General features: G+C 37.5%; 1 protein-coding gene across 4 annotated transcripts in view; it reads left to right on the top strand.

Moving 5' to 3' along the window:
* pigg (phosphatidylinositol glycan anchor biosynthesis class G (EMM blood group)) overlaps positions 1-12847 on the top strand; it is a 50393-nt gene that overhangs the window by 25123 nt on the left and 12423 nt on the right. For all 4 annotated transcript variants that reach the window (XM_077532341.1, XM_077532342.1, XM_077532340.1 and 1 more), the window contains 2 exons: positions 5947-6256; positions 9895-10058. In XM_077532341.1, coding sequence (XP_077388467.1) covers positions 5947-6256; positions 9895-10058 — 474 coding nt within the window. The remainder of the gene's footprint in view (positions 1-5946; positions 6257-9894; positions 10059-12847) is intronic.

Here is a 12847-nt window from a genome sequence, read left to right as displayed (position 1 = left end):
CTGACCTCTCATAACCTTTTCTATCCTCCTTGGCAGTCTCTTCCCCTTGTTCACCTAATTAAAAGCTTAACCTCTCACCCCCTGTCCATACAAAGGACACCTGAACGAGGCAATGCAGCAAACCGAGACACTTTTGACAAACTGTGCGATTGACACGTTGACAGCTGACACGTCCCCTAGCTTTTTTTTTTTTTTGGTGTGTGTGTGTGTGTGTGTGTGTGTGTGTGTGTGTGTCAGACCTCAACCAGCATTAGTAACTAGGTCACCGTCAAAGCGATGGTTTGAGGATCAACACAAGGCTTGTTTTCTTCTTTAAACAACAAAAAAACATACCTTTTTGTATTTGTTTCATCTGTGTACTGAATGTGTGTTTGTACTTCACACCTGCACGACACACGAGCCATTTTATCTTGTACAGGACTCATGTGCATGTTTCCAGTTCAAATATACCCATGCATACAGATCAATGCTTAAAAATGGAAATATATTCAAACCCATCTTGAGACACCTGTGAACCCTGTATACACATAGAAACACACACGCACACACATGGCGGCTCTTGCTGCACTGCCCAGGATCTGTCATTGGCATTGCACACAGGGTTTCCACAGGTCATTAAAAATAATTCAATTTAATGGCATTAAAAAAAAATGCATTGAATTTAACATTATAAATACAATTATAGAGTTCATGCTTTATTTCACATCCAACATTGGGCAAATTAGTCACTATAACACAGTTGAGCAATAATAAATTATTGCTATTTGTGGGGAGTGGGGACTAGGTGTAATTTACAATCAACAACCAACAACATGGCCTGGAGTACAAGAATTGCTTCATGTTACATATACCAATTGCTTTGAATTGGAAAAGAGAAATGTAGCCTACTGTTCCTGTCACCAACATCTAACATGAAACACTAATGCCATATAGTGGCAGAAAAGGCACAAATAACACAAATCTGACTCAATGTTTAACACTCTTTTTAAATATTAGTTTGTTTGTTTTTTACTTCAAATAACTACGAATTACTTTTTGTAAAATTGCTATATCAGTGAACTAAAATATACAACCAAATTTGTATTTGGTGTCCTATCCATATTTGTCCAGTTTTATGTTAATAAGTATGAAAACCTTGGGAAAAAATTAATTGTACGTTTAGAACAATAATAACGTGTGATTAATTTGCGATTAATCGCGAGGTAACTATGGAAATCAAGCAGTTAATAATGATTGAAAATTGTAATCGACTGACAGCCCTAAAACAGTATGCATTTTTGTACATGTAGTACGATGTGGACATTAAATTACTTTTAAGTTGTATTAAAATCGGCATTGAAAAGTATTACATCAGACTTGCTACCTGCAGAAACTGGTAAGTTTTCCTCCCCCTAAAGGTAATATTTAACAGTAACAAAGGTCCATTCGGTCTTTAATGATCTCCAATGAAGCTGCGACACAGCAGAACACATCGGATTGTTTAAAAATTTAAACACATGCTGAGAAGAAATTGTTTTATACAATGACTTTACGATTCGCAGTTGGCATTGATTCTGTTACGAGTCGATTGATATTGGTGGCGAGGGGAATGTAGTGACTAGTTGTGGCCCACACTGCTGTTGTGCAGAGCGATGGCAGTGGGCACAAAGGAGCGCCTGAAGCTCTCAGCTCCGCTCCTGGGTGGAATGATGCGCTGACTAAACGAGCTTCCCATCTGTCACTGCTTATCGTAGAGAGGCTGAGAGGAGTTGTCCAATATGGCCCCCTCATTTTGTCCTTCATCTCCTCACCGTCCTTTGCCATTGATCAATAAAGTATGCGGTCTCACGTAGCCAAACAAGACTGCAGTAACCACATTTCTGTCAAAAACCATGTTGATCTGTTATGTCAGGAGTAGTAAACAAATATTGTATCCTAAACTTGAAACTGGTTAGGTTGTCATTATTATTATGATTATTTTATTTCATTATTTAATTATTTATTTATTTATTTATTTATTTCAAAATTATGCCACGATAGTAAATAATAGGGATGTAACGATACCGGCAATCGGGATATTAAAACTGCCACAATATTGTCGTCGTCATGTTCACGATATTTAAAATCTACACATCTGTTAAGAAAGTCAGGTTGATTTCCATTTGTGCAGTTATAGCACCCTCTGGTGGCTATTTATTTTTTTAGTGCAGTTTAATTTTCATTAGGGATGTTTTGGCCCTTCTATGTTTGAAATACACTAATTGTCAGATGAAAGGGATTGTAATATGCTTGTGACGTCAGTCAATATGTGGGCTTGCATTAGCGAGTAAGTGCCTCGATATTAGGTGTTATTAGAGATTGGAGGTAGTTTTTAAGTATTGCTGTTATGTACAAAAGCCCAATATTATGGGTTTTTTTTCATATTGTGAGCTTCATATCGTGATATCGTATCGTGATATTTGGATATCGTTACATCCCTAGTAAATAATCATAAATATAGCAGTTTATTTGAAATACATCAAAATTAAATTTGGCTGCTCAGTATAACCCCAAATGATTTCTTCCCCCCTTTCATTTTCTCTCTCTCTCTTTTTTTTTATTTTTTTTATTTTTATTTTTTATAATAATGAAATGAATAAATAACTCCGGTCTCCTCCCACATTCCAAAGACAGACATGCATGGCAGGTTAATTGGGCGCTCCGAATTGTCTTGTCCCTAGGTGTGCTTGTGAGTGTGGATGGTTGTTCGTCTCTGTGTGCTCTGCGATTGACTGGCAACCGGTCCAGGGTGTCCCCCGCATACTGCCCAGAGCCAGCTGAGATAGGCGCCAGCACCCCCCGCGACACTTGTGAGGAATAAGCGGCCAAGAAAATGGATGGATGGATGAATAAATAGATAAATAAATGGGGGAAAAGTAAGGTTGAACAAAATAGATTTTTGAGGCTGGCAATTTTTTTGGTCTTTTTATTCATGTTGAAAATCTGTCCAATGTCCAAATGGCAGTTTTTCTTTTTTTCTTTTTTCCTTTTCAGATTGTATTTCTTTCCACTCGATCAAATTCACTAAAAAGCAACACCTATGCCACAACTTAGACCTGATTTTCTTTTGTCTGAAGTCTAGTCTGCTTTCAGTCACCAAGTTGTCAGGTGCCAGCGTAGTCTGCCGGTTCACAAACATGTAAACTTGACATGCCCTGGCACGAAATTGAAGATGTGCCCGTTTTTGCGCCAAATGCATGTGCGCTGTCTGCAAAAATAGAACCCAAAGAAGAAAGGACAAGTAGGCCAAAATCTAAAAATGGTGATTTGGCCAGGAAAACAAATACAGGTTTTTTTTGTAAGAGCTGACTGCGAAAAAGGATTTGACCTGGAAAAAAGCAGCCCAAAATATTGCCAAACAATCAACTAATTTTATGTCATTTATTTCTGTCTATTTTTTAGTGTATGTAGAATGCTGTTTCCACTCCTTTCGCCGTTAGTTAGTTGTTGGGCTGATTTACTGAGCGTGTTCGCTTCGTCCAGGTGATTTATGAAGAGGGCATTTAAAACATGAGGGGATTGGGCACAGTCTTAGCTTTCTTAACCACATCAGTGCCTGTTTCCAAGGTAACATAAAATCCTGACAGCCGCTCTGCTCTTTACCTTAAGGTAGTTTTTGTTGTGTCCTCTTTTGCTTCTATGAGCACTATACGAGGTTTAGATTGATTTGCCTTGTCATGTAGTGGTGACTTTAATAACCTTAAAAATATCAGATATTTGAAATTTTCCTGGTTAAGAAGGCAATTTATTTGATACATGTAACTGACGTGAGGAGTAGAAGAAAATTGTAATAATGTGTCAGCCCCTGAGCAATGTCAAACCCGCTTTCCCTCAGTGTTCAAACCTTCTCATATTGATTTTTATCTCGAGTTTGATATGTGTTGCACAATCCGCTGTTGGAACTTCCTCACTTTCTAACTGGCACGTGAGCAAACTATAAATTCTTATGGACGTGGTCAGGGCAGTATACAAGGGGAAAAAGGAAAAGGACGTCGCGATCTATACACAACCAAATCAACAAATGCACATTTACTGCTGGTAATGACTTTTTACCACAGTGCCTTGAAAATAAATTAGGTTTCATAACTGTCGAGACTGCAATTCGTTGGCATCCATCCAGTCCAGGGTTTTACCCCGCCTCTCACCTTTTGGTCAGCTGGGAAAGGCTCCAGCACGGTATAGAAACTGGATGGATGGAACTGTAAGGGAGTCCGGCATCAGAGTAATCAAGAGATAAGTCAGATGATTTATTGTTAGTAATATTATTTTGATTCAAGTTAAGTAAATCCACCAGCTCAAATCTGTCACTGATCTCGCCAATTCACTACTTCTGCTCCACATTCATTAATGATGAGTGCAATATCCGCCATATTGTTGGGAGAGTTATGAATAATAAAGAGAACTGTATGAAGTGTATTGCTTTGCCCCTTTTCTCTCTAACAGGTTCCATAAAACACACTGATTAATAATACATTTCCATTGCTTGCTCAGCTCCTTTAGGGTCTGCCATTAGGCGGTGGTACTTTTGCAGCTTTGTTGGCGTCCTGTTAGTAATGAAACGTTGCTTACGGTTAGAAAGTTTGGAAATAACCTCGTTGATGTGCAAATGATTAGCTTTTTGCAAATACGGTTTATAAAATTAAAGAGATACTTGACTCACTGAACAATTTTCAGCAGTGAAAAGTTCATATTTTGTCTATACTTAACTTCATTATTTTTAATGTACAATTAATACCTTTAAAAAGTCATTTTTCTATTTGCTGTCAACTGATGATGACATCACCTGTGCTGAGGAAGTAGGTAACGACCAATCATGGCTCACCTGTTCTCTGGGTTTGGTCAGCAAACTGAGACAGCTGAAAATGGCTCAATGAGTCAAGTATCCCTTTAAACAACTGTTCAAATGATCTTTTACCACCAGTCAAGTTTTAAGAGCTTTAAAGTGGCAGTCACTTAAACATTTCTCGACAATAATATGTTAAATGTGACCTCACTAGTCTAAACATGACATTCTGATTAATATTACATTTATTGAATAACAGTTATGAAGCAAAATCCAGCCATTTTTATCCATCTCAGGGGGCAGCCATTTTGCCACATGCTGAATATGACATCACCGTTGCTCGGGCAACGACCAATCACAGCTCACCTGTTTTCTGAAACTGAGCTGTGATTGGTTGTTACCTGAGCCCTGAGCAACATCGATGTCATTTTCAGTCGACGGCAAGTGGCAAAATGGCCGCCCCCTGAGATGGATAAAAATAGCTGGATTTTGCTGCTTAACTCATATTCCACTAACAGAATATTAACCAGAGTACAATCTTTATTCCAGTCGGCATAGAACATATTGTTGTCCAAAAAAAAAATGGGTTGACTTCCTCTTTAAGTTTTAAAAAGAGTGCAGTACAGTGATAGACACAGTCTGTTTCCTTCAGGCAATTCATTCTGTCTTCCAGTCTCACACTTTTAAATTATTGATATTGGCTCGGTGTGTACCGACCGAACAGTAGCACAATGTATTCGGAATAATAAGTGACTCACTGTAACGTGACATGGCGTAAATTAGTGATGAAAATCGACTGTCACAACATAATTTCAAGCATTTTATCACCTGCGGTGTTAGAACAAAGATCAGGATGAAATATGCAGCAAGCTCAATTGTCATCTAGCCTTCAGACATATTTGCAATTTAGTCATCAAGTTCAGAGTTCAGCAGGTCAAGTATTGATGCGTGACTGAAGTATGTTACAGGCCCAGATTATCAAAATCCATAGTATATGTATTTATTTGTGTGAACGCTATGGTTGTAATGTAAACTAAATGTCTTCATTTACTACAGTATCATACTATTTTCAAGGTAAATAGAAGTGAAGTAAAATGGATTCACGGTTTGGAATCAATGATCCTGTCTGTCACTCTCTCTTTCAGGGGCACTTTGGAAGCCCGCTTTGTCTACGTGTTCGTTTTGGGTATCCTCTTCACGGGCACAAAGGACCTGTTGCGATCGCAAATCGTGACGGCCGATGCCAAATTGAAGAACCGGGCGCTGTGGGAGATTTACAGCGGCCTGGTCTTGCTGATTTCACTCCTGTTTCGTCCCCACAACCTGCCAGTGTTGTGCTGCAGTCTGCTCATCCAATCAGTCATGGCCCAGTTCATCTGGAAGAAGCTCCACTATGATGCAGCCCAGACCACCATCATGCACTACTGGTTTGGTCAGGCTTTCTTTTTCTTTCAGGTAAGCAGTGAAAACCCTCAATGGTGGCAAGTTACACAGAAACATTGTCTTGAAAAAAAAGTCTGTTGTGGTTGTGTTAGTAAGTGATTTAAAGTGGAAATCAACCTTAAACATTTGACAGTATTGTGTCATTAAATGTGACCTCACTAGTCTAAACATGACATTCTGATTAATATTACATTTGTAGAATATGAGTTAAGCAGCAAAATCCAGCCATTTTTATCCATCTCCGGGGGCAGCCATTTTGCCACTTGCTGTCGACTGAAGATGACGTCACAGTTGCTCAGGCAGCAACCAATCAGAGCTCACCTGTCTTCTGAAGCTGTGCTGTGATTGGTTGTTCCCTGAAACATGAGCAACATTGATGTCATCTTCAGTCGACAGCAAGTAGCAAAATGGCCGCTGCCTAAATTGGATTAAAACGGCTGGATTTTGCTGCTTAACTCATATTCTGCGAATGCAATATTAACCATAATACTATATTTAGTAGGGCTGTGCAATTAATTGAAATTTTATTACAATTGCAGTTATTACACTCCACAATTACAAGATCAGCATAATCGTCAAAAAAAAAAAAAAAAATGTTAATACAAATTTGGAGTTGAGTTGTTTAAATTCATACCTTTACACCTTTTTTTTTAATTTTAAAATAACTAATATCAAATTTGTTTCATCCAAAAGGAACTTGCATAATTTGGGTTTCAAATCATTTTACTTGTCTTAATAATTTTTACGTTTAAACATTTTCTTGTTTTGTACCCCAAATAAATAAATAAATAATAATAATAATAATAATAATAATAATAATCGTCGTAACATGATTTTAATTGTTACCAAAAAATAATCATAATTAATATTTTCTTCATAATCAAGCACCCCTAGTATTTAGACTTGCATAGAACATAATATTGTCCCAAAAAAAAAAATGGGTTGATTACCCCACAGTTGGAGTCATCTGAAACTAAAACCTCAAATCCTTGCTATTGCGGACAGAAATCTTTTCTTCAATTATTTCCTTTCTAATTTGGATATATTCAGGCGTAATCATGACTGGCTTTTCATTTTGCTTGTTAAATACACTGAGTTAAGGGTGGTGCACAGTTTTCTGGCAAAATGTTGTCCCTGGATGAGCGTTAACTCAATGTCAGCTTTTATTTCAGTGTTTGAGCATTGAGTGAGCATTCAAGGCTCACAGCCCAACATACTTGTATGTCAAATAAACAACTTGTCCGGTTGGCCTTCACGCTGGTGGCGATTGCAAGTGAATGATAACACCTCCTCTGCCTTGAGCATCCGCTTTATCCTTGGTAAACACTTTCGGAGGGCCTCTTACACTTAAAACAGAATTTCACAAGTTTCTTTTGGGGGTGGGGAGAATACAAATAAAGAGTCCATTTCAGTTTCTAACAAGGGTATCAACTTAGTAAGTGAGAAAATGTCTTCTTTTTAGAAGAAATTAAAGAGGAAGTCAACCCTCCAAAAATTTCTTGACAAAAATATGTAGCCCCAATAATCTAAATAGAGTATTCTGGTTAATATTGCAATAATGGAATATGAATTAAGCAACAAAATCCAGCAGTTTTTATCAATATCGGAAGGCAGCCATGTCTCTTGCTGCCGAGTGAAAACGACATTCCAGTTTCTCAGGTAACAACCAATCATAGATCAGCTTCAGAAAACAGGTGCGCTGTGATTGGTCGTTGCCCGAGCCATGAGCAACTGTTATGTCATCTTCAGTCGACAGCAAGTGGCAAAATGGCCGCCTCCTGAGATGCATAAAAACGGCTGGATTTTGTTGCATAACTCATATTCCACAAATGTAATATGAATCAAAATGTCATGTTACTTTACATATAACATATTGTCAAATGTTTAAGGCTGACTTCCCCTTTAAATTAAGGTAACCACCAGATATATTCATTGTAACCGCAGTTGCCAACATCACATGTATAAATTACACGTTTTCATCACATTAGGACTTAAAGGCATACTTGACTCATTGAGTCATTTACAGTAGTAAAAGGTTCATATTTTGTCTATAACTAATGAGGTAAAATGTAATTATCTTTCATGTACAAGTACAAGTAGCACCTTTTAAAAACTAATTTTTCTACTTGCTGTTGACTGATGATGACGACAGCACCTGTGCTGAGGAAGTAGGTAATGACTAATCATGGCTCAGTTTGATGACCAATCCCAGAAAACAGGTGAGCCATGATTGGTCGTTACCTACTTCTCAGCACAAGTGACGTCGTCATCATCAGTCAACAGCAAGTAGAAAAATTACTTTTTTAAAGGTGGAAAAATAATGACTTTATCAAATTCATTCTGGACAAAATATTAACTTTTCACTGCTGAAAATTGTTCAATAAGTCAAGTATCCCTTTAAATATCTGCCTGACTTGATAGTTTAGATTAATGAACATTAGACATAAAAGGAGAGGTTTCCATTTTGAGGAATGCGCCAGTTTGTGCAAATGTTGAGCAGTGACCTATGAGGATGAATTTTGCTGCAACTGAGCAACCGTCTGTAGAAAATATGAATCACCACAGTGATGTGAAAAGAGGCCAAACTTGATTCTCTTACATCAGTGACTCATAATAAAATCTCAAGTCACGATTTCTTGAGTACACATAACACAATTCAGGCAGCAGAATTTCTCTCGAGGCTATCGATAGTGTGTCATGAGTAGAGTCTGTTGTCATGCAAATAGTTGGATTCCTGCAAAGTAGCACTCTGTAATTGCTCATTGTTACTGATAGTGTCATCACGCAGAAAGCGCCACCTTTTTAGCAAGATCACGGAGGCATTCAAGCATGTAAACAAGTACAAAGTTGATTCATGCTTCTTTCAAACTGCTTTCTCTCCATCTGACTCAATAGACAAGGAATGGGCAAATTAACTCATTCAAGCCCCAAAACGTGTAAAATCGTTTTTAATACTTTGTCATTCACTCCCAAAAACGTGTTTACATGTTTTTTGTTTTTTTTGTTTTTTAATGCAAGAGCATACAGAAGGCTTTGATGCAGCTTCTGACACGAAGAGGTGGCTTAAAGCAATGGTAGTTATTAAAAACACGGCCAGCAGGTGGCAGCAGAGTATAAGATTTCAGCCAGGGCCATGTTGCGACAAGCTCTGTTTATCAGTGTTTTCATCTGGAATGAGAATATTGATGAAACTTAGCTATATTCTAACGTTAATGGCTGCAAAATGGAAACCGATACAAATATACTCTTTTTCCTGATGAAAGAAGAGACTCTAATCTTTCTTTTTGTAGGTTCCATGTTATTATAGCAATAGAACACAATATTCTTTGGGCCTTGCAAAATCTGTCAAAAGGTAGTTTCTTCAATGAAAATAGCTGGGAGTCAATGAGTTAAAGTCAAGTTTGCCAGAAACGTGCAATTCGTGTCTTTTTGCAGTTGTGGATACTGAGACCACACTAATTCATTATTTATACAACTAAAAACTTTAAGATTTAATGAACTAATGGAGTTTAACCGTCTCAAAAATAATGTTTAAAGCCCATCATTGAATTTTACCAGTTAATATACAAATTCAGTTTATAAAAAGGAACAGACAGATAAAAGCTTTACTTCTTTCTGGAGTTTAAATAAAATGTTCCACGCTCTTGCAGGGTAACTCCAACAACATTTCAACTGTCGACATCTCAGTGTGGATGATTGGTTTGGACAACTACGTCAAAGGTCCCGCCATCTTCTTAACAGTCCTCAGTACGTATGCTGGGCCACTGCTTTGGGCTTGCCACCTTATCTGTTACCTCATCTCAGAGAGAAACAGGTGAGTGCTAACTACTTCTGTATGCTATAAACCATATGTCAGCTCTGTTGGGATTGTGCAGTGTCATAAAAATGGATGTGATGGTGCGTTCCACTACTTTGTTCAAAACCTGGCAAGCTCTATAGTGTAGTATACTGTATCTTATGTGTGTTAACTTTATATTTCTTGCATTAAAATGTATCCATATGTCAATAATAATATAGCTGAGCACACAAAATACTTGATTTCACACATTTATCTGGGACAATAAAGATTTTGGCAAATATTTCATGAAGAGGAACTGAGATTGTTATTCGCTGAGCACATCGGCAGACATTAAATCTTGGTCACGGAACTCTGGGAACAATTTTGTTCGATCACGTTGAAATTTCCATTAGTACGTATTTTATGTTCATGTTAAATTGTTAGAGTAGATGATATTGCAACATGTTTCTAACGTGATTTTTAACGTTTTTCATAAAGTGGCAAAATGTGTATTTGTTTTTTGTTTTTATAAAGTGACAAATTTTTGTGAGTTTTTTTTTTTTTTTTTTAAGTGGCAATTTTGCAAGTTTTTTTTTCTTTTTCTCAGAATGCTACACCCCCCACCCCCTAACAAAATACACGTGGACCTAATACCCAGTCGTAGTTAGGCACAATAAATACTGGTTAGGAAAAAAAATACTTATTTTTAATGCACCTGTATGTCATTATGGTGTGGTGAAAAAAGTTGAACCACTGTCCTAGTACATGTCTTCATTATTTACTAATTAAAATGGATGAATTATAATTATTACATTTGTTAGATATTGTATGTAATGTCATCAAAAGTGTTGCTATGGTGAAATTTTCCTGACCATGTATCTATTGCAAAAAAAAAAAAAAAGTTAAATCATGCAGTGATTAAAGCCACTTACTCACATCAGCCTCCCCTTGCTTTCACTAATTAACTTATTTGCTCCCAAAAACGTATAAACATGTTCTATTTTAAATGTTTTAAGTGTCCCAAAGACGTATTTATACGCTTTTTATGTTTGTTTGTTTGTTTTATGCTAGAGCATACAGGAGGCTTTGATGCAGCCTCTCAACTGCAAAGAACAGTTGAAGAAATTGTAGTTATTACAAAAATGGCCAGCAGGTGTCAGCAGAGTATAAGAGATCAACCAGGGCCATGTTGAAAAAAAGCTCAATTACTCCAGTCCCAATTCTCAATAGATGAGTGAATAATGATGAAACTTAGCTATATTCTAATACTAATTGTTGCAAAACGTAAACAGACAGAAATATACTTTTTTCCCTGATGAAAGAAGAGACTTTAATCTTTCTTTTGGTAGTTTCCATGTTTTTCTAGCAATAGAACAGAATATTCTGTGGGCCTTGCAAAATCACTCAAAATCCAGTAAAACAGAGCGACCGGGGTTGCTTCTGTGAAAATGTCTGGGAGTGAATGAGTTAATTTGGGGAAGCACAACAGAATCTCACAAGGCAGGAATGAAATAAATTCAAATGCGGCGCTCTCCCCATTGATCTGTTTCACTTGGGCGTCTGTAACAACCAGGCAAGCAGAGCCTAAATTACATTTAGTCTAACAGTACAATTGATTTGCCAAGCAGCTGTGTTCAAGCGATCCTCACCGCACGCTTTGTGGCTCTCTCTCGCGAGTCGTTTAGGATGTTGTCTGGTCGGCCCGTCACTTTCATGTTGGGGCCGCTAATGAATGCTGCGCCCGCCGCATGCGCGCCTGCTTCAACGGCGCTGCTTGCAGCTTTCTATGACTTTCAATGGAGCTCATTATCTGTGCTCAATGCAGGACATAATCCGTCCTTGTTAAATTGCCAAGCAATATAAATGTCCAGTTTTCTTTGTACAGAAAAGTCTGAACTGACAGTTGTTAAATGATTAGTTGAAAAAGATAAATAATACTTAGAATAATAATAATAATAATAATAATACTTCCGATACTATCCCGCTATCGTTCGCCATTCTAGCTAGCTTGTAACGATAACTGACTAGCTAGCACGGCTAAACAGAGTGCAGAGCCATTCCGCGTAAGTCACTAAATCATCACCACGGTGGCAAACAAGCTACACTTTCAAGTTCAACAGGTAGAATTATCACAAAATGAAGTAATTAACGGGAACATGGAGACGTTAAGTAGATGCTAAGCTATCGTGAAAAGTAGTTGCGTAACTCCGGAATATGTGCTTTGCTGATACAATCATAAGTCTGGCTGAAACTGCGTTAAAGTGGAGAGATAACCAGCTATGAGCAATCACATTAGTAGTAAATTAAATAAAAAAAAAAAAAAAAAGTGTAAAGACAAAATAATACTTAGCAACTAGTATATAATATATACCAGGGGTCTCCAAGTTCGGTCCTCGAGAGCACCTATCCAGTCTGTTTTCCATGTCTCCGTCCTTCAGCACAGCTGAATCTAATGATTAGCTAATCAGCAAGCTTTGCAGAAGCCTGATAACGATCCCGATCATGAATCAGGTGTGTTAGTGGAGAGAAACATGGAAAACAGGCTGGATAGGGGCTCTCGAGGACCGAACTTGGAGACCCGTTATATACACAATACTACTACTGTTTTCTTAAAAAAAAAAAAAAAAAAAAGATTATTCGGCATCGACTCAATATCCCTTTTCATAGCCAGTGATAATTTGAATGTCTTTTCCCCCTAAATTCATGAGAAAATAGCATTTTAAAGGCATAAATATTTTTGTATCTACCTGGTTCCTTGAAATGTATTGTTCACGGGAATTTCTAGGTATTTTCTTACATTTACAAAAGACCTGACTTCTTGCACA

The sequence above is a fragment of the Festucalex cinctus genome, chromosome 9 (assembly GCF_051991245.1).
Source record: "Festucalex cinctus isolate MCC-2025b chromosome 9, RoL_Fcin_1.0, whole genome shotgun sequence".
Taxonomy (NCBI): Eukaryota; Metazoa; Chordata; class Actinopteri; order Syngnathiformes; family Syngnathidae; genus Festucalex; species Festucalex cinctus.
This window is presented reverse-complemented; position numbering and strand designations above follow the sequence as displayed.